This window comes from Pristis pectinata, chromosome 34, assembly GCF_009764475.1.
Source record: "Pristis pectinata isolate sPriPec2 chromosome 34, sPriPec2.1.pri, whole genome shotgun sequence".
In the NCBI taxonomy this organism is placed as follows: Eukaryota; Metazoa; Chordata; class Chondrichthyes; order Rhinopristiformes; family Pristidae; genus Pristis; species Pristis pectinata.
The window spans coordinates 734,445-760,932 of NC_067438.1; the positions used below are offsets into that span (position 1 = coordinate 734,445).

Genomic DNA, 26,488 nt, shown 5'->3' on the forward strand with positions numbered 1-26,488 from the left:
GAGTAGATCGGGATGAACCGGATTGGATGTATTTGGACTTTCACCAGAGGCTGGCCCGGATACACCCTGCGTGGTTATGGGGACGGGAGTTTTGTTCCGAGCACGGTCAAGGATCAGTTACAGCCGGAACACAGCAGGACTGTGTGACAAGTGAGTGCCCAGTGACCCACGGGTGCTGCAGGGACCTGTGGGGACCGTGTGACCCGTGAGTGCACAGGGACCGGTGGAGGGGGTGGGGCAGTACTGAGGGAGGGTCACTGTGGGAGGGACGGTACTGAGGGAGGGTCACACACTGGGGGGCGGTCCTGATAAACACACACACACAGAGTAGACTCACTACACACATGGTATAGTTGTGCTATAACCTCCCTCTATTCCTGATAGTGAATTAGGATTGGTTTATTATTGTCACTTATACCGAGGTGCAGTGAAAAACTTGTCTTGCATACCAATCGTACAGGTCAATTCATTACACAGTGCATTGAGGTAGTACAGGGTAAAACAACAACAGAATACAGAATAAAGTGTCACAGTTACAGAGAAAGTGCAGTGCAGGCAGACAATAAGGTGCAAGGTCACAACATGGTAGATCTTGAGGTCGAGAGTCCATCTTATCGTATTAGGGGACCGTTCAATAGTCTTATAACAGCGGGATAGAAGCTGTCCTTGAGCCTGGTGGTACGTGCTTTCAGGCTTTTGTATCTTCTGGCTGATGGGAGGGGGGAGAAGAGAGAATATCCAGGGTGGGTGGGGTCTTTGACTATGCTGGCAGTTTTACCGAGGCAGTGAGAAGTGTAAACAGAATTCATGGAGGGGAGGCTGGTGTCCGTGATGCGCTGGGCTGCGTCCACAACTCTCTGCAGTTTCTTGCAGTGCTGGGCAGAGCAGTTGCCGTCCCAAGCCGTGATACATCCAGATAGGATGCTTTCTGTGGTGATGCTGTAGATACTTCATAGACGGAGCCACAGGAGTAGGACACGTACAGTAAATGGAAGGGCAAGGAATGTTGATGAACAGAGAGACCTTGGGTGGATGGGGTGGTGAAGAAGGCACAGGGCATGTTTGCCTTCACAGATCAGGCCATGGAATGTGTGACGTTACGTTGCAGCTTTACACAACTCTGGTTAGGCCACATCGCAGTATTGTGTGCAGTTCGGATGGCCACACTGTAGGCTCAATGTAGAGAGACGATGCTGGAATCTGGAGCATAACAACTGCTGGAGCAACTCAGCGGGTCAGGCAGCATCTGTGGAGACAGAGTGATGGTTGATGTTTCGGGTCGAGACCCTGCATCAGGAAGGGGAGGGTGCAGGGGGGACCGGAGGGCATCAGTTCTAGAATCAGGGTGATTATCACTGACGATGTGGTGAAATGTGTTGTTTTGTGGCAGCCGTACAGTGCCGGACAGAAACATTACTGTCAGTTACAAAAGTAAATAAATCCTGCAAAAGAGGAAGAACGAGGCAGTGTTCGTGGGTTCAGGGACCGTTCAGAGATCTGATGACGGAAGGAAGAAGCTGTTTCTGAGTCGTTGAGTGTGGGTTGAGGTTGGACAGGCTGGGACAGTGTCCCTGGAACGACGGAGGCTGAGGGGTGACCTGATACGTGTGTGTTAGGTAGGCCGAAAGTCGGGGGGGGGGGGTAGGGGTAGTGTGCCCCACAGTGGGGGGGGTAGGTATGTAGGGGGCAACTGCAGTCGAAGCTGGGGCTGGGGGTGAGTGCTGCGGACCAGTGGGGACATGTCCTGGGGGCTGGTTCACTTTCCCCATCTGGGATGGGGAGGATCGGATGTGGAACCACCCAGTGCGCAACTGGGAGCCACAGAACGAGGAACTGACAGAGATCTGATTGTTAACGACGGACTTTGCTCAAACAGGAAATGAGATGCAAATAGGCCGATGTCAATAGTATTCTGAAAAACGAGGGAGGAAGGTGTGTGGAACAGTCGCCGCGAGCTGCTGAGGGACACTGGTACCAAGGAGGTGGACAGTCTTTACCCCAGGCCAGGGGGCACGGGTTCAAGGTGAGAGGGGAAAGATTTGAAGGGGACCTGAGGGACAGCTTCACACAGAGGGTGGTGGGTGTACGGAACCAGGAAGTGAGAGAGATGAGCACGGTTACAGAGTTTAACAGACAGGTGTGTGCGTAGGGGAGGTCTGCAGGGATCTGGGTCAAACCCAGGATGTGGGACTGGCTCAGGTGGGAACTGTGGTTGGCACGGTTTAATGTTCTGTGCCCTGCCAAAGCGCACGGCCTCGCATCTCGCCATGTTGTTCCAATACCTGCGCCTCCCCACGTCGTTCCAGCCCCCACATCTTCAGCTGGGCACTGGGACACTCCACACGGTGCTGAGACCTGTCTGTGCGCTGGGATGGTCCCTCGGCGCGGACCCTCTCCCTCGGCACAGACCCTCTCCCTCAGTGCAGACATTTATTAACTAAAAGCACCACGAACGGACAACCAGTGCCAATACACTGCAACTGATACAGAAAAGCAAACAAACTGAGCAGCTACGTCACTACAGCGATAACCGTAACTAAACGCACCATGCACACCTCAGATGAGAATCGCATTCACACCGTCCACGACACACGTGATCCCCTGAGGGGCCCACCGAGCGCGGAACTCACCCAGGGTGCCCGTGGAGGCTGCGTGCTCCCTCTTCCTCACCACCCCTTTTTATATAAACGTTTATTCGCTGAAAGCTCTACAAAAAGGACGACCAGTGTCAATACACGACATCTAATACAGAAAAGAAGAAACGAAGCAACGACATACTACAGGAGATAACGCAAACTAATGCTAATGAACACACGCAACACTACACCCGCTAACGCAACACTTCAAATAAGAATCGCGTTCATACCGTCCATGATACACGTGATCCCGTGAGGGGCCCACCGAGCGCAGAACTCAACCAGGGTGATCGCGGAGACCGTGTGCTCCCTCTTCCTCACCACTTTTTTTTGTACAAAATGTTTATTCGTTAAAAAACACTACAAAAACAACCAACAGCAAACATGCTACATCAAGTACAGAAGACACAACCCGGCCGAAACCAATACCTGTGCAACACTCCGCCCGCAACCGCAAAACGCACGACACTTCACACCAGAATTGCATCCCTCTCGTCCACCACACACGCGATCCCCTGAGGGGCCCACCGAGCGATGAACTCGGCCAGGGCGCCCGAGGAGACCGTGTACTCCCTTTCCAATGACACCTGTGCACGCACGTATGCGCAGAAGATGGGCAGGCAGGTTGATCTGCCAGAACCCTCGGCCGCTCGCTGCCGCGTCCCGTGGATGGCCAGCTTGGCCAGACCCAGCAGGAGACCCACCAGGAGATCCGCTGCACGCCCCTCCCCACGCTGCACCGGGTGCCCGTAAACCAACAGCGCCGGACTGAAGTGTAACCAGAACTTAAGTAGCAGCCCCCGCAGATACTCGAAGAGGGGCTGCAACCTCTCGCACTCCGCGTACGCGTGGTACACCGTCTCCTCCCGGCCGCAGAAGTGACAGGCGGCCGGGGTGTCGGTGAACCGGCTCAGGAACCGGTTGCACGGCACGGCCCGGTGCAACACCCTCCACCCCAGGTCCCCGACGTACAGCGGGAGGACTCCCGCGTAGAGAGACCTTCACCAGGGACCACCCACGCCGCCCGCTGGCAAGACGGACCACCACGGCGTGTCCGGCCGGCGGACCAGGGCGAGGAAGTGAAAGGTGTGCAGGAGCAGCCCGTACAAGAACCGCCTCGGCGCCTCGTGGAACGGCACCATCGGCGTGTCCGCCAGGCGGCTCAGGTTGTGCCGAGCCGTCTCCCACGAGAGACGCCAGGCCCTGGGCCCCACCAGCAACTCCGGCGGGGCGGGGGCCGGCGTCCCCCCCGGCACCCGCCGTGACCGGAGGGGGAGTGGCCGCGCGCTCGCCACACAACACTGTGCCCCACACCCGCATCAGATCCTGGTAGAACCCGGGCAGCCCCCGCACGGCGGCACGGCCGATGCCCGCCGCCGGGAGACGCGCCCCCTCCCGGAGGCAGCGTCCCCGGCAGAGGAAGTAGGTGGCCAGCGGGTGCCACCGCGGGGGCCGCTCGGTGTACAGGTATCTCTGCAGCACCCGGAGGCAGAGGGCCACCAGCCGGGTGCGCACGCACACCAGCGACTGACGCCCCTCCACCAACGGCAGACTCAGGACTGCCGCGGAGACCCAGTGCCTCCAGCTGCCCCAGAAGAAATCCGTCAACCTCCTCTGGGTGGTGGCGACGAAGACGTTGGGCGGCATCAGCGTGGCCAGCCGGTACCACAGCATGGAGGCCACCAGCTGGTTGATGACCAGCGCCCTGCCCCAGTACGAGATCGCCCAGAGCAGCCCTGACCAGCGCCCCAGCCGGGCGGAGACTTTCACCCCCAACTCCTGCCAGTTCACCGGCCAGGACTCCTCGGCCGGGGACAGGTAGACCCCCAGGTAAAGGAGGTGCGAGGTGCTCCACTCAAAGGGCTGCAACTCCTCCAGCAGGGAGTCCGCCCGCCATGGACCCACCAGCAGACCCGAACACTTCGCCCAGTTGACCCTGGCGGAGGATGCAGCCGAGTAGACCCGCTGGCACTCGCGCATCCTCCGCAGGTCTGCCGGGTCGGTGACCGCCAGGAGGACGTCGTCGGCGTAAGCCGAGAGGACGACATCCGTCGCCGGCTCGCGCAGGACTAGGCCCGTCAGACGCTTACAAAGGAGGCACAGGAACGGTTCCGCACAGACCGAGTACAACTGCTCTGACATGGGGCACCCCTGACGCACCCCCCTCCCAAAGCGAAAGGGCGCCGTCAAGAACCCGTTGACCCTGACGAGGCTCTCCGCGGTGGTGTACAGCAGCTGGACGCGGGCAGCAAAGTGCGGCCCGAGCCCGAACGCGCGCAGGGTCCCAAACAGGTACCCGTGATCCACCCTGTCGAACGCCTTCTCCTGATCAAGGGAGAGGAAGGCGGCTGACACCTCGGCCTCCCGACACAGGTACAGCAGGTCCCGGACGAGGTGGACTTTGTCCTGGATGGACCGGCCCGGGACTGTGTACGACTGGTCGGGGTGGATCACCTGGGCCAGCACGGAGCCCAGACGATTGGCCATCGCCCGGGCGAACACCTTGTACTCGGTGCAGAGGAGGGACACTGGGCTCCAGTTCTGCAGACTGCGGAGATCCCCCTTCTTGGGGAGTAGGACCACGACCGCCCTGCGCCAAGAGAGGGGCATCTCGCCTGTCGCCAGGCTCTCCCCCAGCCCCCTCGCGTAGTCCTCCCCCAGGATGTCCCAGAAGGCACGGAGGAACTCGACCGTCAGCCTGTCCAGCCCCGGGACCTTGCCCCGCCGCAGCTGGTCCAGGGCGTCGGTCAGCTCCTCCAGACTCAGGGGAGCCTCCAGCCGCTCGACAGCCTCGGGGCTGACTCACGGCAGACCCTCCCACAGAGTTGCGCATGCCTCCTCGCTGGACAGATCCGGTGAGAACAGGGCCGCGTAAAACGCGCGGACCTCCCGGACAATACCCGCCGGATCCGTGACCGAGGTTCCATCTGCTGCCAGCAGCTCCACGAGCCGCCTGCGGACACCCCGCCAGCGCTCCAGAGAGTAGAAGAAGGGCGAGGTGTGGTCCAGACCGTGGAGCATCTGGACCTGCGATCGCACGTACGCGCCGCGGGACCCCTCAAGCTGTAGGCCCCACAGCGCCTCCTTCACCCCCGGTACCTGTGCCAAAGGGGCGAGTCCTCGGCAGATGGTCCCAGCTGAGACTCCAGGTCGAGCAGCTCCCTCTCGAGCCACTCGATCTCGGACACCCGCCCCCTGGTCGCCCCCCTCGCGTACTCTTGGCAGGAAACCCGGACGTGGGCCTTGCCCACGTCCCACCAGAGCCGGAGGGAGGGGAAGCCCCGCGACTCCTCGCGCCAAGCCGTCCAAAACAGGCGGAACGAGTCGCGGAATCGCCAGTTGTCCAGCAGCCGGTTGTTGAAGTGCCAGTCCGCGGACCCCGCCCTCGTGGGCACCGGACTGAGCGCCACCCACACCAGGCGGTGGTCCGAGCACGCCACCGGCTGCATGGAGGCAGCCGACACGCAGGAGACGTGCGCCTCGGACACATATAGCCGATCGATCCGCGAACCCCCACCCCTCCCGGACCTCCGCGAGAAGGCGCGGGAGTCTGGGTGAAGGTTCCGCCAGACGTCGACTAGGTCAAAGGACTCGACCAGGTCCCGCAGCAGCCGCACAGATGCGCGGCTACTTTGGGGCCTGGAGTGATCCCTCTCCTTGAGGGTGCAATTGAAATCGCCCCCAAGGATGATGCACTCGCCACTTTCGAAGGAGCCTACCAAAGCAGACACCTCCCGGAAGAAGTGAGCTTGCGTCGGGCCGAGCTCGGGGGTGTACACGTTGACCAAGTGCAACGGCACGCCATCCACGCGCATGGCCAGATGAAGCAGACAGCCCGGCACCAGCTCCCGAACCCGCAATATCTCCAGCCGGAAGGTCAGGGCCAACAAGATCGCCACCCCGCTCGAAGTGGAGCTGAGGTGACTCATGTAGACCCCCCCCCACCACACCGCTCCAGGAGCCAGGTGGACTCGTCTCCCGGAACAGTGCGGGTCTCCTGAAGGAAGCTCACCGCGTACCTCCCGTCCCGCAGGACCGAGAGGTGGTAGAACCTGTGGAGAGACCCCCTGCTGCCATTGATGTTCAGGCTGGCGACAGTGACCGGCATGAGAGCTACAGTACACTGCCCTCCCCGGTGCTACAGGTGGAAGGAGCAGGGCTCCCCACCAAGCACCCCTGCACCCTGCACTCCGCCTCCAGGAGCAGCTTCAGATCCCTGAACCGGTGCTTCCCTGGCCGGTCCAGGCCCGATCCCTTCCCCTGGTTGAGGATGCCCCGGAGGAACTGCACAACGGCCGGCAGATTCCCCCAATGGGCAGCAGCCAGTTTGGCCTTGTTCTGCTTCCTCCAGCTGTCCTCCAGGAACTCCTGGATCCCCTCCAAGGTGACGGGCTGCGACAGGGCGCTGGGGATGAGGTAGTCCTCCAGCTCGTCATCGGAGGCAGCTTCGCCCTCATCGCCGGTCCCCAGGCTCTTGTCGACCTCCAGGCAAGTGCCGCCACTGGTCGACGCGCCCACCCGAAGACGGGGAGCGACCCCCTCGGACGATCCCGTCCCAGGGACGACCCCCCCCCCCCCCAGGATCAGCGACGGGAGGAGACCCTGCCACCCCTGGGTCCAGGGGCCCACCTGGACCCTGGTCCCGAGGCGGGGCAGGACCGGACCCTCACACACCGACACCGCCCTCCCCCGCACAAGCCGCCCCCAGGGCGGGCGGCTCGCAGGCCCTTGCGGAGCTCGAACGGAGGACGCGAGTCGATGGGGCCACATCTGCAGACGTGCCCCGCTCTTCCCCCCCTCCAGCGGCACCAGGAGGGTCCCCACCCTCCCCACTCACAGGAGCACCTCCGCACGGCGGAACCGAGCGGGCAGGCGACCCAGGGGCACTCCGCCTCCCCTCAGACACGGGGACAGAACGCACCCTCTCGAGACTCCTGGCCTCGATGGCGGCCACGAGCTGGGAGACCACCACCCCGGCCACTACTCGCCCCTCAGGAGACTCCAGATCCACAGGGTCCCCGTCGGGGCCAACCCCCTCCCTGGCAGGTGTGCACTCCAGGCACGCAGCCTCAACTGAGGGTGGGCCCTCACCCTCTGACGGTCCCCCCGCACCGCAGGACCGCCCACCGACACGGGGGGCGCGACTCCGACAGAAACCAAGTCGGCCCCCTTAGCGACGCCCACCGGCTCCGGGGGGTCACCGGCCGCGCACACGGCCTTCACTGGGCCAAGTTCTCCAGTGGGAGGAAGCCGGCCGATACCACAGGCCAGATGAACTCCAGGTCCGGCTCCCTCAAAGTTCGAAACGAACCCTGGCAACTCGCCAGCCGCTGCCGCTCCCTCAGCACCTGGAGGTCAGCTCCAAAAGCAGGGAAAAAAAACACCTCTCTCGAAGGGAAGCTGCCTCAGCCCCCGCTCCAGATGAAGGACACACTCCCACAGCTTCCAACGCACTCCCACAGCTTCCAACGCACTCCCACAGCTTCCAACGCACTCCAAACTCACTCTTGCAGATTCTTTGCCAAGAAATCAGCAGTCCAACGGAGAGCGCACTCAGTACCGTCCCTCTCACAGTGTGACCCTCCCTCAGTACCGCCCCTCCCACGGTGGTCACGGGTCAGTGGGGACGGGGGGGGTCACGGGTCGGTGGGGATGGGGGTGTCACGGGTCGGTGGGGACGGGGGGAGGTCACGGGTCGGTGGGGACAGGGGGAGGTCACGGGTCGGTGGGGATGGGGGTGGTCACGGGTCGGTGGGGATGGGGGGGTCACGGGTCGTTGGGGACGGGGGGGGTCAGTGACCCTGGCCCTTTCACCGTTCCTGTCCCTCACCAGGCTCACTTCCTGACTGGGAGCTTCGGCTATTGCTGACGTCACACAGGCAGTCACACCTGCTTCCCAACAGTCAGTTGCCAAACAAGTTTTGGACCTGCTCAACTTGTCCCTGCTCCCCCCCCCCCCCCCCCCCCCCCAACAGCAGAATGCCCAAAAAGTGCTCAGATGAGGAAATGTATCGCAGTGAATCTGCAGAATCAGTTCCAGCGGCGAGGTGTCGACGGAAGGCTGCCCAGCTCGGCACTTGAGCTCCTGAACCCTGGCACCAGTGGGTACATCAGGTACAGCTTCTCCCCCAGAGCTAGTCTGACAGCCCCTCCCACTGGTGGACAACCCAGGCATCTCCTAACCCTTGGGAGCTGGTGGTGAGTGTCTGGGAGGGGAACCTGAGAGTGGTGCCACCCTCATTCCGGTGGTGGCAGAGGTGGTGGCTCTGGGGGGTGGCCCAGGTGATTCACTGCAGGCCGTTGGTGCTGGGGGGGGGTTGTTTCGGGGGGTGGGTGGGGTGCCGATGGAGCAGGATGCTCTGCCCTGGACGGCGTCGAGCTCCTCGAGAGTTGTTGAAGCCTCACTCACCCAGGCCAGTGGCGAGTGTCCCGTCACACTCCGGATGTAGCTGGTGTGTCAGCAGGTGAGTCAGTCCCCACTGGAAGCCAAGCCTCTGTGTTTGTGGCTGGGCCAGCTGAGATTCAGGTCAGTGGTGACTGGGACATGGGTGGGGGGGATTCACTGATGGTGTTGTCACTGAATGTCAGGGGGAGCTGGTTACATCCTCTCCTGCTGATGCCCAGTGCCTGGGCCGCGTGGTGTGAATGTCACTGGCCACGTCTCAGCTCACGTCTGACCGGCGTCTGTGTCTGGGTGTACACAGACATGGGCTGTTTCAGTGACCATGGTGGTGTGAAGAGAACCGAACACTGTGCATTCCTCAGTGAACAGCCTCACTTCTCACCTTCCGATGGAAGGAAGGTCACTGAGGGAGTGGCTGGTAGGGTCCAGGACACCACTGATGAACCTGGCAGTGATGTCCGAGAACGAGGAGGACTGACCTCCAAAAATCTGCTCTCTCTGGGATTACAACAATCAGAGTGGTTCCCCCGTGATGCCCATGCACTTCACTGGGGGTACTGTGGGGCAGGTACAGTGGGGTCGGTTGTACACCAGGTACAGTGGGGCAAGTACAGTGTGGTAGACTGTACCCCGGGTACAGTGGGTCAGGTACAGTGGGGAGATGCTGGTGGGGCCCAGGGCCTGGCGTCTCTCGCGGGAGGCGGTGCGGCACAACCTGAGCCGCCTGGCGGACACGCCGACGGTGCCGTTCCGTGAGGCGCCGAGGCGGTTCTTGTACAGGCTGCTCCTGCACACCTTTCACTTCCTCGCCCTGGTCTGCCGGCCGGACACGCCGTGGCGGTCCGTCTTGCTGGCAGGCGGCAAGGGCGGTCCCTGGTGGGGGTCTCTCTACGCGGGAGTCCTCCCGCTGTACATCGGGGACCTGGGGTGGAGGGTGTTGCACCGGGCCGTGCCGTGCAACCGATTCTTGAGCCGGTTCACCGACACCCCGGCCGCCTGTCACTTCTGCGGCCGGGAGGAGACGGTGTACCACGCATACGCGAAGTGCGAGAGGTTGCAGCCCCTCTTCGAGTATCTGCAGGGGCTGCTGCTGAAGTTCTGGTTGCACTTCAGCCCGGCGCTGTTGGTCTACGGGCACCCGGTGCGGTGCGGGGAGGGGCGCGCGGTGGATCTCCTGGTGGGTCTCCTGTGGGGCCTGGCCAAGCTGGCTATCCACGGGACGCGTCGGCGGGCGGCCGAGGGTCCCGGCAGGTTGGCCTGCCTGCCCGTCTTCTGCGCTTACATGCGCGCGCGGGTGCGTCTAGAGAGGGAGCACGCGGTTTCCGTGGGCACCCTAGCCGAGTTCCGCGCTCGGTGGGCCCCTTAGGGGATCGCGTGTGTCGTGGACGGTACGGACGCGATTCTTATTTGAAGTGTCGTGTTGACGGGTGTAGAGTCGCGTGTGTGTTTCGTTAGTATTAGTTTGCATTCTCTACCGTAGTATGTCGTTGCGTAGTTTCTTCTTTTCTGTATTGGAAGTAGTGTATTGACACTGGTTGTCTTTTGTAGTGCTTTTAGTGAATAAACGTTTATTATTTAAAAAAAAGGTACAGTGGGGTCGGCTGTACACCAGGAACAGTGGGTCAGGTACAGTGGAGTAGACTGTACCCTGGGTACAGTGGGAAAGGTACAGTGGAGTCAGCAGTACCCTGGGTACAGTAGGTAAGGTACAGTGGGGTCGGCTGTACACCAGGTACAGTGGGGCAAGTACAGTGGGGTAGACTGTACCCCGGGTACAGTGGGTCAGGTACGGTGGGGTCGGCTGTACACCAGGTACAGTGGGTCAGGTACAGTGGAGTAGACTGTACCCTGGGTACAGTGGGTCAGGTACAGTGGGGTCAGCAGTAGCCTGGGTACAGTGGGTCAGGTACAGTGGGGTCGGCTGTACACCAGGTACAGTGGGTCAGGTACAGTGGAGTCAGCAGTACCCCCGGGTACAGTGGGTCAGGTACAGTGGGGTCGGCTGTACACCAGGTACAGTGGGTCAGGTACAGTGGAGTCAGCAGTACCCCGGGTACAGTGGGTCAGGTACAGTGGGGTCGGCTGTACACTGGGTACAGTCTGTCGGGTATGGTGGGTTACAGTGTGTACGCTGGGTACACAGATACACACAGGTACACTGGGTGCACTGGGTACACTGGGTACACAGAGACACAGGTACACTGGTACCCGAGTCCATGGGAGCCCCCGCTGGGCTCTGCCCCTGGGTCCCGGCTCCCATCGCCGGGAGACAGCTGCCCGGCGGCCCCCGCCCGGACCTGCCCGCAGTCCCGCTGCCACCGCCCGATCGGCGCATTGCGGAGAATCAGCGCCGGCGCTCGGTGCGGCAGGCGGGGTGTGTGCGGCCGCTGTGTCCGCCCGGCCCTCGGTGACTCTGTCACCGCCCGTCCCGGTCCGTCCGCAGGGCTGCGCTCGTAAGGTGCGCTCTCCCCCTCCCCTCCCCCTCCCCCAACCTCCCCCCTCCCCCCCCCTCTCCCCCAACCTCCCCCCTCCCCCCACCCATCCTCTCCCCTCCCCACCCATCCTCTCCCCTCCCCCTCCCCACCATCCTCCCCCTCCCCCAAACCTCCCCCCTCCCCCCCCCTCCCCCAACCTCCCCCCTCCCCCACCCATCCTCTCCCCTCCCCACCCATCCTCTCCCCTCCCCCTCCCCCACCATCCTCCCCCCTCCCCCAACCTCCCCCTCCCCCTCCCCCATCCTCTCCCCTCCCCACCATCCTCCCCCCTCCCCCACCATCCTCCCCCCTCCCCCCTCCCATCCTCTCCCCTCCCCCTCCCCCACCATCCTCCCCCCTCCCCCACCCATCCTCTCCCCTCCCCCTCCCCCACCATCCTCCCCCTCCCCCAACCCCCCTCCCATTCTCCCCCCTCCCCTCCCACCCATCCTCCCCCCTCCCCCACCATCCTCCCCCCTCCCCAACCCCCCTCCCATTCTCCCCCTCACCACCCATCCTCCCCTCCCCCTCCCCACCCATCCTCTCCCCTCCCCCTCCCCCACCATCCTCCCCCCTCCCCCAACCCCCCTCCCATCCTCCCCCCTCCCCCACCATCCTCCCCCCCTCCCCCAACCCCCCTCCCATTCTCCCCCTCCCCCTCCCCACCCATCCTCCCCCTCCCCACCCATCCTCTCCCCTCCCCATCCTCCCCCCTCCCATCCTCCCCCCTCCCCAACCTCCCCCCTCCCCCACCATCCTCCCCCCTCCCCCCTCCCATCCTCCCCCTCCCCATCCTCCCCCTCCCATCCTCCCCCTCCCCCACCATCCTCCCCCCTCCCCATCCTCCCCCTCCCCCACCATCCTCCCCCCACCATCCTCCCCCTCCCCATCCTCCCCCTCCCCCACCATCCTCCCCTCACCATCCTCCCCCCTCCCCATCCTCCCCCTCCCCCACCATCCTCCCCACTCCCCATCCTCCCCCTCCCCCACCATCCTCCCCCCACCATCCTCCCCCTCCCCATCCTCCCCCTCCCCCACCATCCTCCCCTCACCATCCTCCCCCCTCCCCATCCTCCCCCTCCCCCACCATCCTCCCCACTCCCCATCCTCCCCCTCCCCCACCATCCTCCCCCCTCCCCATCCTCCCCCTCCCCCACCATCCTCCCCCTCCCCATCCTCCCCCTCCCCCACCATCCTCCCCCCACCATCCTCCCCCCTCCCCATCCTCCCCCTCCTCCTCCCCCACCATCCTCCCCCTCCCCCTCCCCCACCCTCCCCTCCCCACTCTCTCTCTCCCCCACTCCCCCCTCACTGACCCCCCCACTCTCTCCCTCCTCCCCACTTAACTCCCCCGATGTCTCTCCCCAGACAGTGCCAGCTGCCTGTGATGTGAGGGCCTCCCTGGCTGAGTTCCAGAGGTATCAGTGGCTGTGACAGTGGATCCAGGTCAGTGACGTCTGCACTCCGCAGGGGGCGGGGCAGTGTGTCTGACCGGAGGGGCAGGGGACAGGAGGCAGGGGGTGAGGGACAGAGTGGGAAAGGGGAACAGGGATGGCTGGGGATGGGGCAGAGAGGGGGAGGGGAGAGGACAGACAGGGCAACCAACAGCCCCCGTCCCAGCCAGCGGGGAGCGGCTCTGAGCCAGATGTGGTGCAGGACACAGGGAGCAGTGGGCACAGGTGACAGCTGGTGGGAGGGAACTCCAGATGTGGTGCATCCAGTGCTGGAGGAGGACCTGATCAGGGTAAAACCTCCTGCCCTCACTGCACCTGAATCCTCCCAACCATCCATTCACGTCCTGGAGAGACCGGACGTTGGGAAGAGAGCGGGGGGGGGGGGGTGGGGAAGGAGTGGGGGGGGGCGGTGGGTAGAGCAGGGTCAGTGGGGAGAGAGAGCAGGGGCCCTGGGGACGGAGTGGGGGTCCTGGGTACGGAGCAGGGGCGGTGGGGGGAGTGCGGGATCGGTGGGGACAGAGCGGGGGTCAGTGGGGGTCGGTGGGGAGGGAGCGGGGGCAGTAGGGAGGGAGCGGGGGGCGGGGGGGAGAGCGGGGGGCGATGGGGACAGGGCAGGGGCAGCGGGGGGGGGGCAGTGGAGGGAGAGTGGGGGTCAGTGGGGAGAGAGCGGGGGGGCAGTGGGGGCAGAGCAGGGGCCCCTGTGGACGGAGTGGGGGGGCGGTAGGGAGGGAGCGGGGTGCGGTGGGGACGGGGCGGGGGTCCTGGGGAAGGGATGCTGATATCTCTAACTCCCTTTTGTTCTGTGTGTAGGTTCTGCGACAGGCTGCTTGGATCCAGCGGTGGGTCCCCAGTAATCCAGATGTGGGGCAGTGATCTGACGTGACCCCGGTGATCCAGTGACTTAACCGTCATCCAATGTTGGGACTGTAATGATTCGGTGGGACTCCAGTGACCTGGTGATGAACCTGCAGTGATCCATCAGTAGAACTCGTCATCCAGTGGTGGGATCCAGTGATCCAGTGGTGGGACCCCAGTGATTTGCGGAGACCCCAGTGATCCAGTGGGACCCTGGTGATTGGAAGGGACCCTGAGGGGGGGACGCTGGTGACCCAGGGTGGGGGATCGCCCGGTGACCCCGAGGGGGGGATCCCGGTGACCAGCCCCCAACCATGCGCTGCCCCCTCCCCAGGCGCTGGGTCCCCTGGGCCCTGCAGCGACTGGCACTGCCTGCCGCCCTCCTGCTGCTGCTCGCTGTCCTGTCCCTCGGCTGGATCGAGGAGTGGGTGCTGAGCCCCAGGGGGGAGCTGCCCGAGGGCTGGCCCGAGCCCAGCGTGTCCAGGGTGGGGGCAGGGCCATGGGCCGGGCACTCCCTCCCTGGCGTCCGCCGCCTGCCCAACCCCGGCGCCTGCACTGGCCAGCGGCCTGTCTTCCTGCTGGCCTTGGTACCGAGCAGCCCCGGGCACCAGCGCCAGCGCCAGGCCATCCGCGCCAGTTGGGGCTCGCTGGCCGAGGTGGACGGCCACCAGGTCCGCACCCTCTTTGCGCTGGGCCTACCCGCGTCGGCGCGGGAAGCACGGCTGCTGGAGGCCGAGGCGGCCCAGCACGGCGACCTGCTGCAGGGCCGCTTTGCCGACACCTACCGCAACCTGACGCTGAAGACACTGATGGCGCTGGGCTGGGCCCGGCAGCACTGCCCGGCCGCCCGCTTCCTCCTCAAGGCTGATGACGACGTCTTCGTCAACGTGCGGGCGCTGGTGGCTCACCTGGGGGCCCTGGTCCCGGCCGAGCCCGGGCTGGACCCAGGCCCAGGCCCCCGCCCCGACCTCAGCCTGGACCCCGGCCCCGACCTGTACCTGGGCCGCGTCCACGCCAGCGTGCGGGTGCAGCGGGACCCGGCCAGCCCCTACTACGTGCCCGAGGCCGCGCATCCGGCGCCCACTTTCCCCCGCTACTGCAGCGGCACGGCCTACGTGCTGTCCCGAGCGGCGGCCGACAAGGTGCTGTCGGCCGCCCGCCGTCTGCCCCTCATCCCGGTGGAGGATGCCTTTGTCGGGGTGTGCGCCCGGGCGGCCGGGCTGCAGCCCACCCCCTCGGCCCGCATGTCGGGCTCGCAGCGCCTGTACCCGCTGCGCTGCTGCCTTCGCCACGCTTGGTCCTCGCACCACGTCGGCCCGGCCGAGCTGCCCGCCCTCTGGGCGCTGGTGGAGCGGGGCGGCGAGTGCGGGGCCCTGCGCGGCCTGGCCGCCCTGCTCGTCTGCAACTCACTGAGCCTGTGGGAGCAGCTCAACTACCTGTGGGCCTGGGTCACCTAGACTGGGGCTGGGGGTCCGGGGACTGGGGCCTGGGGAGACTGGGGACCCGGGGCTGGGGCAGCTCAGCTACCTGCGGGCCTGCCTCACCTAGACCGGTCCCCAGCCCCTGGGGACCCAGGGGCTGGGGACCGGAGCAGATCAGCTACCTGTTGAACTGGGGACTGCTCCCCCCCCAACCACCTCCTCCAGACCGATAAACCCGCCCGGCGTCTGTTGACCCCACTGTGTCTCTGTCTGCCTTCATTTACGTGTCGTGCGGTGGAGGGAGTGGTGGGGATTGGGGGAGGGAGGGACAGGAGCGTTGGAGCAAGGGGGGGTGGGGAAGATTGGACCGAGGGAGGGGTGCGGGGGAGGGGGTTGAGCAAAGGGGACGGGACATAAGAGGGGAACAGACAGTAGGGGGCAAAGTTGGTGGGCAGCCAGTGTCACCCTTCCCCGGGGAGTCTCGGGGTGGACAGTGAGTGGGGTCCCCCTGGGTGGTCAGTGAGTGGGGTCCTGGGGTTCCCCACGGGTGGTCAGTGAGTGAGGTCCCGGGGGTCCCAACAGGTGGTCAGTGAGTGGGGTCCCCCTGGGTGGTCAGTGTGGGATCCCAGGAGTACCCCTGGGTGGTTAGTGAGTGGGGTCCCGGGGGTCCCCCTGGGTGGTCAGAGTGGGGTCCTGGGGGTCCCCCCGTGTGGTCAGTGAGTGGGGTCCTGGGGGATCCCTGGGTGGTCAGTGAGTGGGGTCCCCCTGGGTGGTCAGTGAGTGGGGTCCTGGGGGTCCCCCCAGGTGGTCAGAGTGGGGTCCCTGGGATCTCCCTGGGTGGTCAGTGAGTGGGGTCCTGGGGGAGGAGGATGAGGAGGGAGGTGGATGTCCGAGAGAAGGGTTGGGGGGGGCGGAAAGAGTTACCGGACGGTTCCAGGGAGGAGGGGTTTTAGCGCCGGGGGAGACTGGATAATCTGGGGCTGCTCCCCTCAAGAGACAGAAGGATGGGAGGAGATGGGGGTGGGGGTGAACGGGATCAGGGTGGGGTGAGCAGAGGGAAGGTGTTCCCACTGACAGATGGTTCATGGATCAGGGGCACAGATTTAAGGTGAAGGGCGGAGGATACGGGGGGCTGTGGGGGGAAACCGTTCTCCCCAGAGAGCGGGGGTGATCCGTGGGGGGGGGGGAAACAGAACCAATCAGGGCTAGAGTCAGGTTGGCAAGGGGGGGCAGAATAATTCACAGTGATGAGGGTCAAAAGTGGGGGCAATGGGACCGAGGGGATTGGTCGACCAGGAGCCAGCAGGGACTGGAAGGTTGAATGGCCTCCAGTGCTGTACAATGCTGTGAGGAAACGGCAGGTGCCAGAGTCTGGAGCAACATGCAAACACTCAGCGGGTCGGGCAGCGTCTGTGGGGGCAACACCTGATGGAGGGTCTCGACCCGAAACGCCAACAGTTCCTCCCCCACAGATGCTGCCCGACCTGCTGAGTCCCTCCAGTGGACCGTGTTGCTCCGGAGTTGAACCTGCCGTGTCAGGTGTTACTGCTGCCCCCAGGCCCTTTACCCCCGGTGGGGGAGTTCGTTTTATGCCAGTGTTGATGGTTTGTGGTTGAGGGAGCAGAATGTCCGAGGGCGGGAGGGGATCGAGGTGTTTCACCGAGTGTTCGACCGGTTGGGTGGGATCAGGAACAGACCTGGGCAACGAGCCGAGAGCTGTTCTTGCAGCTGTCGACCCCCCGGAGTCACTGGCTCGGGCGCTGACTGGGTGTCCTCACCTGCGTCCCAGTGTTGGGAGGGTGAGGACTCTCCATCTCATCCTGCTCTGGACGCCGAGTGCCTGTTATCCAGGTCATTCCCATGGCCCGGGGAACGAGGGGCTTCCTACCAGCTGATCGGACAGGGTCTGGGGTCTCAGAGCTGCTCGGGAGTGAGTGTGCTTGGGGGGTGGTCTGCTGATGGGAGCCTGGCTCAGAGATCACATAGAACCCATGCAGACACTGGGAACTAACCATTGAGAAGCAGTCAGCTGCAAGGTGGAGGTGGTAATGGGGAGGGTGGAGCAGGGTGATGCGGTCGATGTGATCTATCTGGGTTTTTCAGGCCACTGAGGAGGAGACGTCTCCTGGGTGGGAAGGTGGGCTCTGGGGAACCCAGGCAGGATGGTCAGTGAGCAGTGTGTGTTGGGGTCTGGGGTGGGGGGAGGTACAGGGAGAAGGGACCTGTGTGTAGGGAGGGGGCAGGAGGGGGAGAAGGGGAGTGTGTGTGGGGAGGGGGCAGGAAGGGGATCACGGGGTCAGACCGCCCCGGGACATGTGCCAGTTTGGGCGGTCAGCCCCGAGTTTGCCGACTGTCGGACGGTCCAGTGACTGGGCCAGAACTGACCGGTGCCTCCACCAGGTCTGGGGGTGGGGAGTCCATACAGTGTAGGACCAAGTCCCCGGGGTGAGGGCCAGGTTTCCGGGGTGAGGGGCAGGTCCCCGGGGCGAGGGGTCTTGGGGTGAGGGACAATTCCCTGAGGTGGAGGGGTAGGTCCCCGGGACGAGGGGCTGACCATGGTGGTCCCCAGGGAGAGAGGTACATCCCCGGGGTGAGGGACTGACCGTGGTGGTCCTCAGGGCTCTCTGCTCGATAGTGTGTGGGTGGTGGGGAAAGCCTGGAGACCAGGGTTAGGGCAGGAAGAGGACCATCATCACCCCGGCAATGTTTCTGAATCTGCCACGTGGTGTCCCTCGGCACGGACCACCAGACCTCGGCTGCTGATTGTTGGATGCCCAGTGAGGTGGACAGCGAGTGGGTCGGAGGGACTGCTCGTCACTCTGTTCGTGTTTCACAGCGCCAGCCACCCTCCCTCCTCTGATCCTGAACTGGTGGCTGCCCCCCAGGGAATCGTCCGTCACCCGTGTCACTGGAGAGGGAGCCCAGGAGACCACTGGCTCTCTGGAGTCCTTCCGGAAGAAATGGGGGTGCAGGGGATGGAGAACAGCCGGCACCCAGTGACAGGATTTAATTCCGGTGTTTCCATGTTTTATATAAAGTTATTGTTTATAAAAAAGAAAGCAAATATAATAAGCTCCGTGCACAGTTTCACTCTGTGTCCCTGGGTCAGACCACACCAGGAGCACCGTGCACAGTTCCCATCTCCATATCCCTGAATCAGACCACACCGGGAGCACCGTGCATAGTTCCCGTCTCCATATCCCTGGGTCAGACCACACCGGGAGCACCGTGCACAGTTCCCGTCTCCATATCCCTGGGTCAGACCACACCGGGAGCACCGTGCACAGTTGCCGTCTCCATATCCCTGGGTCAGACCACACCGGGAGCACCGTGCACAGTTCCCATCTCCATATCCCTGGGTCGGACCACACCGGGAGCACCGTGCACAGTTCCCATCTCCATATCCCTGGGTCAGACCACACCGGGAGACCGTGCACAGTTCCCATCACAGTATCCCTGGGTTACTCTGAACTGTTGTAAGATCAGTCAATTCATGATTTGATGTAAGGTAACTTGGTCACTATCAGAATCAGGTTCATCGTCACTGACATCTGACAGGAAACTTGTTCTGCGGCATCTGAAACTCAGTTGCTGGGTGCAGGGATGTTGGGTCGCAGGCCTTGCAGGGTTCTGAAGTTACCTTCAACCCCTACTGAAAACTGCAGAGCCTGCCTTCCCCTCGACCTCACTGTGAGTGCATGGTGATCCCTCTCCCCTGCTGCCTCTGGTGATCCCCGGTCTCCCCTTCCTGGAGACTCTCCCTCTCCGCCTTGGTGCCCTGGTGACTGACGTGCCCTGAACCTGCTCTGTACAGTGATGTATTTGCTGCTTGATCACTTGTAGTTGCTGCCGACACCTCTGTTCCTTCTTTGTTGTCTCACTGAGTATCCTTGCCCCTGAATACACACCCTCACTGTGTCTGTCTTACAACCGGATCAACCACACATTCTCTCCAGCTTTCTCTCAATGTTCTGCCAAATTGACCTACTTTTCTGGAATGTTGCTGGGGGGTAGAATGTGCCTGTTGTGTCCCTGAGCATCTGGTGTTCTGCCCTGCCTTCCCTCAGTACAAGCCTCAGACAGAGTCCGCATCCAGCACACCCTTCATTGGCACCATGGGCTTGCACTGAACTCACTCCCGAACTTTCTCCATCATTTCCTCCCACCTGTGCTTTCAGAACCCCACAGCTGTGTTGCAAGGGCACCCAGACCCATCACAAACCCTGTCAAATATGCTTCACCCTTCCATCAATCTGCCTCTCAGGAGCCCACCCTCGGGGGGAGAGCCCTCAGACTGTACCCTGGACACCCCCACCCTTGCTGCAGGCAGGGTTGAATATTGGTGACTGGTGTATTATTGTCACGTGTCCCCAGATACTGTGAAGAACCTCTGTGTGCATGCCATGCAGACAGATCATTCCACACACAAGCACATCGAGGTAGTGAAAAGAAAACAGAAGGCAGAACTGTCACAGCGACAGTGCAGGCAGACAGGTGCCAGGGCTGTGACGCGGTGGGATGTGACTGGGGCTCAGGTGCAGGTCCAGCCCAGGAGGGTGTCCTCTAACCGGAATCTCCCGAGCTCCAGCCTCCCCCTCTGGGTTTAGCTGGAGTAATGTCCTCAGGAAGCTTTCACACAGGTTGGTTGCTGGGGTAACCAGTAGGTTGAGCCTGTAGCCGATATGGGTGTGTAAGGTCAGATGGCGTGTGGCCAAGCGGGTGTTCTCTACTGACAGGGAGCCGGTCCCTGGTAAATCACACGTTCAGCGGGCAGTCTGCTGTCGAACTTACAGAGGTTTATAAAGTCATGAGGGGCATCAATAGGGTGGATGGCCACAGTCTTTTCCCCAGGGTGGGGAGTCCAAAACCGGAGGGCACAGGTTGAAGGTGAGAGGTGAGAGACAGAGGGGACGTGAGGGGCAACTTTTTCACCCGGAAGGTGGTGGGTGTGTGGAACGAGCTGCCAGTGGCAGTGGGTGAGGCAGGTACATTAACAACATTTAAAAGATTTGTACAGATAAGTGGACAGGGTTAGGGTTAGAGGGATACAGGCCACACATGGGGAAATGGGACTAGCTCGGGTAGGCACCTTGGCCGGCATGGACCAGTTGGGCCGAAGGGCCTGTTTCTGTGCTGTGTGACTCTAGACCTTCTCTGTACTCCGACTGAAGCTGCCAGTGATCCCCACAGACAGTGGAGGACATCCTCACAACGTGCCCCTGGAGCCGGCTCTGCCTCTGTTCCCACCGACTGCTGGGAGCCCCCAGGAAGCCTCGAATGGCACCTCCTCTCCCCACCATCCCACCACTGACTGGTCTGGGGGGGTGGGGCTCCCTCCACTGACCAGTCTGGGGGGTGGGGCTCCTCCCACTGACCGGTCTTGGGGGTGGGTCTCCCTCCACCGACTGGTCTGGGAGGTGGGGCTCCTCCCACTGACCAGTCTGGGGGGGTGGGGCTCCTCTCACTGACCAGTCTGGGGGGGGTGGGTCTCCCTCCACTGACCAGTCTGGGTGGTGGGGCTCCTTCCACTGACCGGTCTGGGGGGGTGGGGCTCCCTCCACTGACCGGTCTTGGGGGTGGGGCTCCTCCCACTGACCGGTCTGGGGAGGTGGGGCTCCCTCCACTGACCGGTCTGGGGGGTGGGGCTCCTCCCACTGACCAGTCTGGGGGGTGGGTCTCCCTCCACTGACCAGTCTGGGGGGTGGGGCTCCTCCCACTGACCGGTGTGGGGTGGTGGGGCTCCCTCCACTGACCGGTCTGCGGGGTGGTGTTCCTCCCACTGACCGGTCTGGGGGGTGGGTCTCCCTCCACTGACCAGTCTGGGGGGTGGGGCTCCTCCCACTGACTGGTGTGGGGTGGTGGGGCTCCCTCCACTGACCAGTCTGCGGGGTGGTGTTCCTCCCACTGACCGGTCTGGGGGGTGGGTCTCCCTCCACTGACCAGTCTGGGGGATGGGGCTCCTCCCACTGACCGATCTGGCGGGTGGGGCTCCCTCCACTGACTGGTCTGAGGGGTGGGGCTCCTCCCGCCGGTGTGTGGGTGGGGATCATTCCACTCTCGTATCCTCTGCCTGTCCGAGCAGGTCGTCACATCGTTCTGCCTCATTCTCCACGTCCCGGAGACCCTCTGGGTCACACGTTCACTCCCCCACCCTCCGGTTTAAACCTGTCACAACCTTCCCAACCCCGGCCCCAGGGGTGGGCACTGTCTCCATCCTCTGCCGGCCTGGCTCTGTCCCGTCGGTGTCCTGACCTCACTCTGACTAATGCAGAAGCAGTTTCTCCAGGGATTGTGCCAGTCCGTGATGGTGTCAACGGAGCGACGATCGCCCCTTGACCGGAGTCACGTCGACCCCTTGACCACCTGAGGTCTGAGACAACTGGAACCTGGAGCAAGGCACAGTCTGCTGAAGGAATCGGTACAGCACGGATACATCCAGTCCAAGAAAACGGTGGCTTTCAGTGAATGAAGCTCAGAAAACAGCAGCTGCAGGGAATCCAAAATAAAACCAAAAAATGCTGGAAACTCTCAGCGGGTCAGGCAGCGTCTGCGGGGAGGGGAACAGCTCACGTGGCAGGTCAGCGACCCTCCGTCAGAACTCTCCCCACAGACGCTGCCTGGCCTGCTGAGTGTTCCCAGCACCTCTGCTGACATCTTCCACTTGTGGGATGGGCTCCTGTCTCCGTGTCCCAGCCAGTGTTCAGCTTCCCAAAGGCCCTTCCTGGAACGCCTGTGGGATCCCGGTACAAGTGCTGTGGTCTGGATCCCTGGATCTGACTCAATGTCGATCAATCCCAGTGCAACAGACCCGGGGATGGTCAGCTGAGAGCTGATCAGCTGTGGCTGTGACCTTCCTCTGGCCGTGTAGTTATCATGCTCCGACACCTCCCCACCTCCCCCCCCCCCCCCCCCCCCCGCCGCCAACACAGCCCAGTCGTCACGGAAACCAGCCTCCCCTCCGTGGACTCTGTCTACACTTCTCGCTGCCTCGGTAAAGCAGCCAACATAATCAAGGACCCCACCCACCCCGGACATTCTCTCTTCTCCCCCCTCCCATCGGGCAGAAGGTACAAAAGCCTGAAAGCACGTCCCACCAGGCTCAAGGACAGCTTCTATCCCGCTGTTATAAAACCATTGAACGGACCTCTTGTCCGCTAAAGGTGAACATCTGATCGCTCGGTCTACCGCCATGACCTTGCGCCTTATTGTCTGTCTGCACTGCACTCTCTCTGTAAATGTGACCCTTTATTCTGCATTCAGTTATTGTTTTCCGCTGTACTACCTCAATGCGCTGATGTTTTGATCTGTATGGACAATACGCAAAACTAAGTTTCCACTGTACCTCTGTACATGTGACAATAACAAACCAAATCTAATGATACCAGCAGCTGAATTCTAAAATATCCTGTGGCCCCAGCCTCCAGCCCACTCAGGCCTCAGCTGCTTCTGTCTGTGGCTCACACCCACGTACAGCACCATCCCCTCCCCTTCCCTGACCACAGCTGCACATCGACTCCTGCCAACCCAGCTCTGCGTCCGCACCGTCCGTTACCAGCCCCACCGCCACAGCACCTCACACTGAACAAACACCGATGTGTTGAGGACCAATCAATATCTGTACAACCGTTCCAGGAACACGTGTGATCGTGTCTGTCTGCTGAGCGACTGGAGGACTGCAGGCCGTCAGTTCAGAGCCAACTTTGTCAATAAAAGACCGTGGGTCAGGGAAACAATGGACATTCAGTGGAAGTGGTTTGAAGGCTCGTTTCTCTCAATCTGCCCTTTATTAACTGTGCAGCCTCTGCTCCTCAGACAGACTTCTGTGATTAGTTAAGTCCCAGAAAAGTTCCAATATATTCAGCCTTTGTTCCCTTCCTCATTGCTACAGAAAGGCCGTTATTGCTGGGCTGAAGGGTTTTGTCAGATTTCAGCGCTGTTTCCCCAGTGCTCCGAGGCGCAGCAACGGGTCGCCCACGGGTTGACCGTCCTGTCAACAATACGTTCCTTTGGTCCCCAGAGTCACCGTCAGCTGCCGAGCTCTTCACTGCAGGCCTTCCAAATACACACAATTCTGCAGTAAACAGGGGGTGGGGAGGGGGTGTTGCGGACAGGGGTGTTGGGGTAGGGAAGGGGTGGTGGGGGGTGGGGAGGGGGGTGTTGTGGAGGGGAGGGGGTGTTGAGGGGAGGGGGCTGTTGGGGAGGGGGTGTTGTGGAGGGGAGCGGGTGGTGGGGAGAGGGTGTTGCGGACAGGGGTGTTGGGGTGGGGAGGGGGTGGTGGGGGGTGGGGAGGGGGGTGTTGTGGAGGGGAGGGGGTGTCGTGGAAGGGGGTGTTGTGGAGGGGAGGGGGCTGTTGGGGAGTGGGTGTTGTGGAGGGGAGCGGATGGTGGGGAGAGGGTGTTGCGGACAGGGGTGTTGGGGTGGGGAGGGGATGTTGCGGACAGGGGTGTTGGGGTGGGGAGGGGTGGTGGGGGGTGGGGAGGGGGGTGTTGTGGAGGGGGAGGGGGCTGTTGGGGAGGGGAGCGGGTGGTGGGGAGGGGGTGTTGTGGAGGGAGCGGGTGGTGGGGAGAGGGTGTTGCGGACAGGGGTGTTGGGGTGGGGAGGGGGTGTTGTGGAGGGGGGTGTTGTAGAGGGGAGGGGGCTGTTGGGGAGGGGGTGTTGTGGAGGGGAGCGGATGGTGGGGAGAGGGTGTTGCGGACAGGGGTGTTGGGATGGGGAGGGGGTGGTGGGGGGTGGGGAGGGGGGTGTTGTGGGGGGGGTGTTGTGGAGGGGAGCGGGTGGTGGGGAGAGGGTGTTGCGGACAGGGGTGTTGGGATGGGGAGGGGGTGGTGGGGGGGGGGGGGAGGGGGGTGTTGTGGAGGGGGAGGGGGCTGTTGGGGAGGGGAGCGGGTGGTGGGGAGGGGGTGTTGTGGAGGGAGCGGGTGGTGGGGAGAGGGTGTTGCGGACAGGGGTGTTGGGGTGGGGAGGGGGTGTTGGGGTGGGGAGGGGGTGGTGGGGGGTGGGGAGGGGGGTGTTGTGGAGGGAGCGGGTGGTGGGGAGAGGGTGTTGCGGACAGGGGTGTTGGGGTGGGGAGGGGGTGGTGGGGGGTGGGGAGGGGGGTGTTGCGGACAGGGGTGTTGGGGTGGGGAGGGGGTGTTGGGGTGGGGAGGGGGTGGTGGGGGGTGGGGAGGGGGGTGTTGTGGGGGGGGGCAGGGAAAGTCTGTGGCTGTGCCACCCCCCGCCGGTTCCAGCTGCCGTCTTGTGCGGGGACTGTGGGTGGGGTGTGGGCTCCCCCCGCGGGAGAGGTGTGTGGGTGCAGGCAGCACCGGTCGATCCACCCACCCCGAGCCCCTGCTCCCTGGGCACGTTTTTTCAAATAAACGTTTATTAAGTAAAAGCACAACCAGCGTCCAAGCCTCCAACCCAGACAGAAAGGGAAGAAAACTCACTGAGCATCTGCAGAGCCACAGCAGCAACGCTGCCAAACACCCGCTGAACTCAGCGCTTCAGAGAGGAATCGCATCCGCACCGTCCACGACACACGCGGTCCCCTGAGGGGCCCACCGAGCGCGGAGCTCAGCCGGGCTGCCCGCGGAGACCGCGCTCCCTCTCCAAGGACACCCGGGCGCGGACGTAAGCGCGGGAGACGGGCAGGCAGGCGGACCGGCCGGAACCCTCGGCCGCCCGCCGCCGGGACCCGTGGATGGCCAACCTGGCTGGGCCCAGGAGCAGATCCGCCAGGAGATCCCCCGCACCGCCCACACTCTCCCCTTCCCCGGACTGACACCCCGCGCCACGGAGACCTGGTCACCTTCCCTGGACCAGCCTCGCCGCTCCCTCCTGGATCTGACACTCCTTTCGATTTCTGGGTGGACAGAGGACAAGAACGGACCGTGCAGGGGGGGGGGGGGTCCGGTGTGACCGACCGTGCCGGGGGGGGGGGGTCCGGTGTGACCGACCGTGCCGGGGGGGGGGGGGGTCCGGTGTGACCGACCGTGCCGGGGGGGTCCGGTGTGATAAGATTTCTTTATTAGTCACATGTACATCGAAACACACAGTGAAATGCATCGTTTGCGTAGAGTGTTCTGCGGGCAGCCCACAAGTGTCGCCGCGCTTCCCGTGCCAACATAGCACGCCCACAACTTCCTAACCCGTACTTCTTTGGAATGTGGGAGGGAACCGGAGCACCCGGAGGGAACCCACGCAGACACGGGGAGAACGTACAAACTCCTCACAGACAGTGGCCGGAATTGAACCCTGGTCGCTGGCGCTGTAATAGCGTCACACTAACCACTACACTGACGGACCGTGCCGGGGTTCAGTGTGACGGACTGTGCTGGGGTTCAGTGTGACGCTGGGGTTCGGTGTGACGGACCGTGCCGGGGTTTCACCGCTGGCCCTCCCTCTCGCTGTTACTGGACCAGAATCTCTGGGTTTTCTGGGATCGTCCCGGGTTTCAGGATCCCGCAGAGTTGAGGTGGGTGATGTGAGCCTGCGAGGGATTGCCAGCCCCAGGGCGGGAATGTTGTGGTAACCGATCTGCTCATGGAACACCCACATTCCCCCCGGGATGGACCTGTGGAAAGGTTGGGGGGTGGGGGCCAGGAATCATGTGCTGTTTGCCTGGGGTCCGAGCCCACACCCGGGCTGTGGAAGGGGGCGTGTGGATGGGCGGAGTTGTGGAGGGGAGGGGGAACGCTAGTGTCTGACTGTCCTCAGGACCCTCTGGGACAGAGGGGAGGCAGAGTCAGGGGCGCAGGATCTGCCAGGTACGGAAGGGTTGTCCCAGTTCGATGGGTTGAATGTCCGTCTTGTCCTCCGGTGGTGGGACTCAAGGTTGTGGGTCTGAGTCCTGGGTCATCCAAGGTTCTAGCTGTGGTCAGCTGTCCGATGGTTACCCAGTGTCCCCCCCCCAACTGTCGCAACACTGTCTGGCCACCATCTCCCCACTGACCCCCCCCCCCCCCGTCCCCCCACCTGTTGTAAGAAAGGTTCTTTGAGGTCTCAAAGGGCAAGGACTCTGGACACAGTCTTTGGAGTTTAAAAATGATTTATTCACAAAGACAAACGCGGGACAGAATGAACACCCACCCCCACCCACACCCCCCCACCCCATCCCCACACCCCCACCCCCACACCCCCACAACCCCACCCCCCCACCCACACCCCCACCCCAACACAACAAATGGTACAAACAAATCGAGGAAGAAACAAGACACCTGCCACTCTCCCTGCCTCAGTGCAAGCATCGGATCCATGGTCCCAGGGA

The 26,488-nt window shown here is 63.0% G+C and overlaps 1 protein-coding gene across 7 annotated transcripts; it reads left to right on the forward strand.

Moving 5' to 3' along the window:
• LOC127585990 (beta-1,3-galactosyltransferase 4-like) lies at window positions 1-15,495 on the forward strand. Of its 7 annotated transcripts, none has more exons than XM_052043747.1 (4): window positions 1-150; window positions 1,877-2,023; window positions 12,882-12,959; window positions 13,778-15,495. In XM_052043747.1, exon 4 carries the CDS (start codon window positions 14,137-14,139, stop codon window positions 15,277-15,279), a length of 1,143 nt encoding a protein of 380 aa, XP_051899707.1. In that variant the 5' UTR covers window positions 1-150; window positions 1,877-2,023; window positions 12,882-12,959; window positions 13,778-14,136; the 3' UTR covers window positions 15,280-15,495. The 7 variants fall into 7 exon arrangements, with proteins under 7 accessions (XP_051899707.1, XP_051899714.1, XP_051899708.1 ...); XM_052043748.1 differs by having other exon boundaries at window positions 113-205; XM_052043749.1 differs by lacking the exon at window positions 1-150 and adding an exon at window positions 1,491-1,616.
• Window positions 15,496-26,488: the final 10,993 nt, after the last annotated feature.

Coding starts and splice junctions, on each gene's coding strand:
- LOC127585990 (XM_052043747.1), top strand. CDS start 14,137: ATGCGCTGCCCCCTCCCCAGGCGCTGGGTCCCCTGGGCCCTGCAGCGA.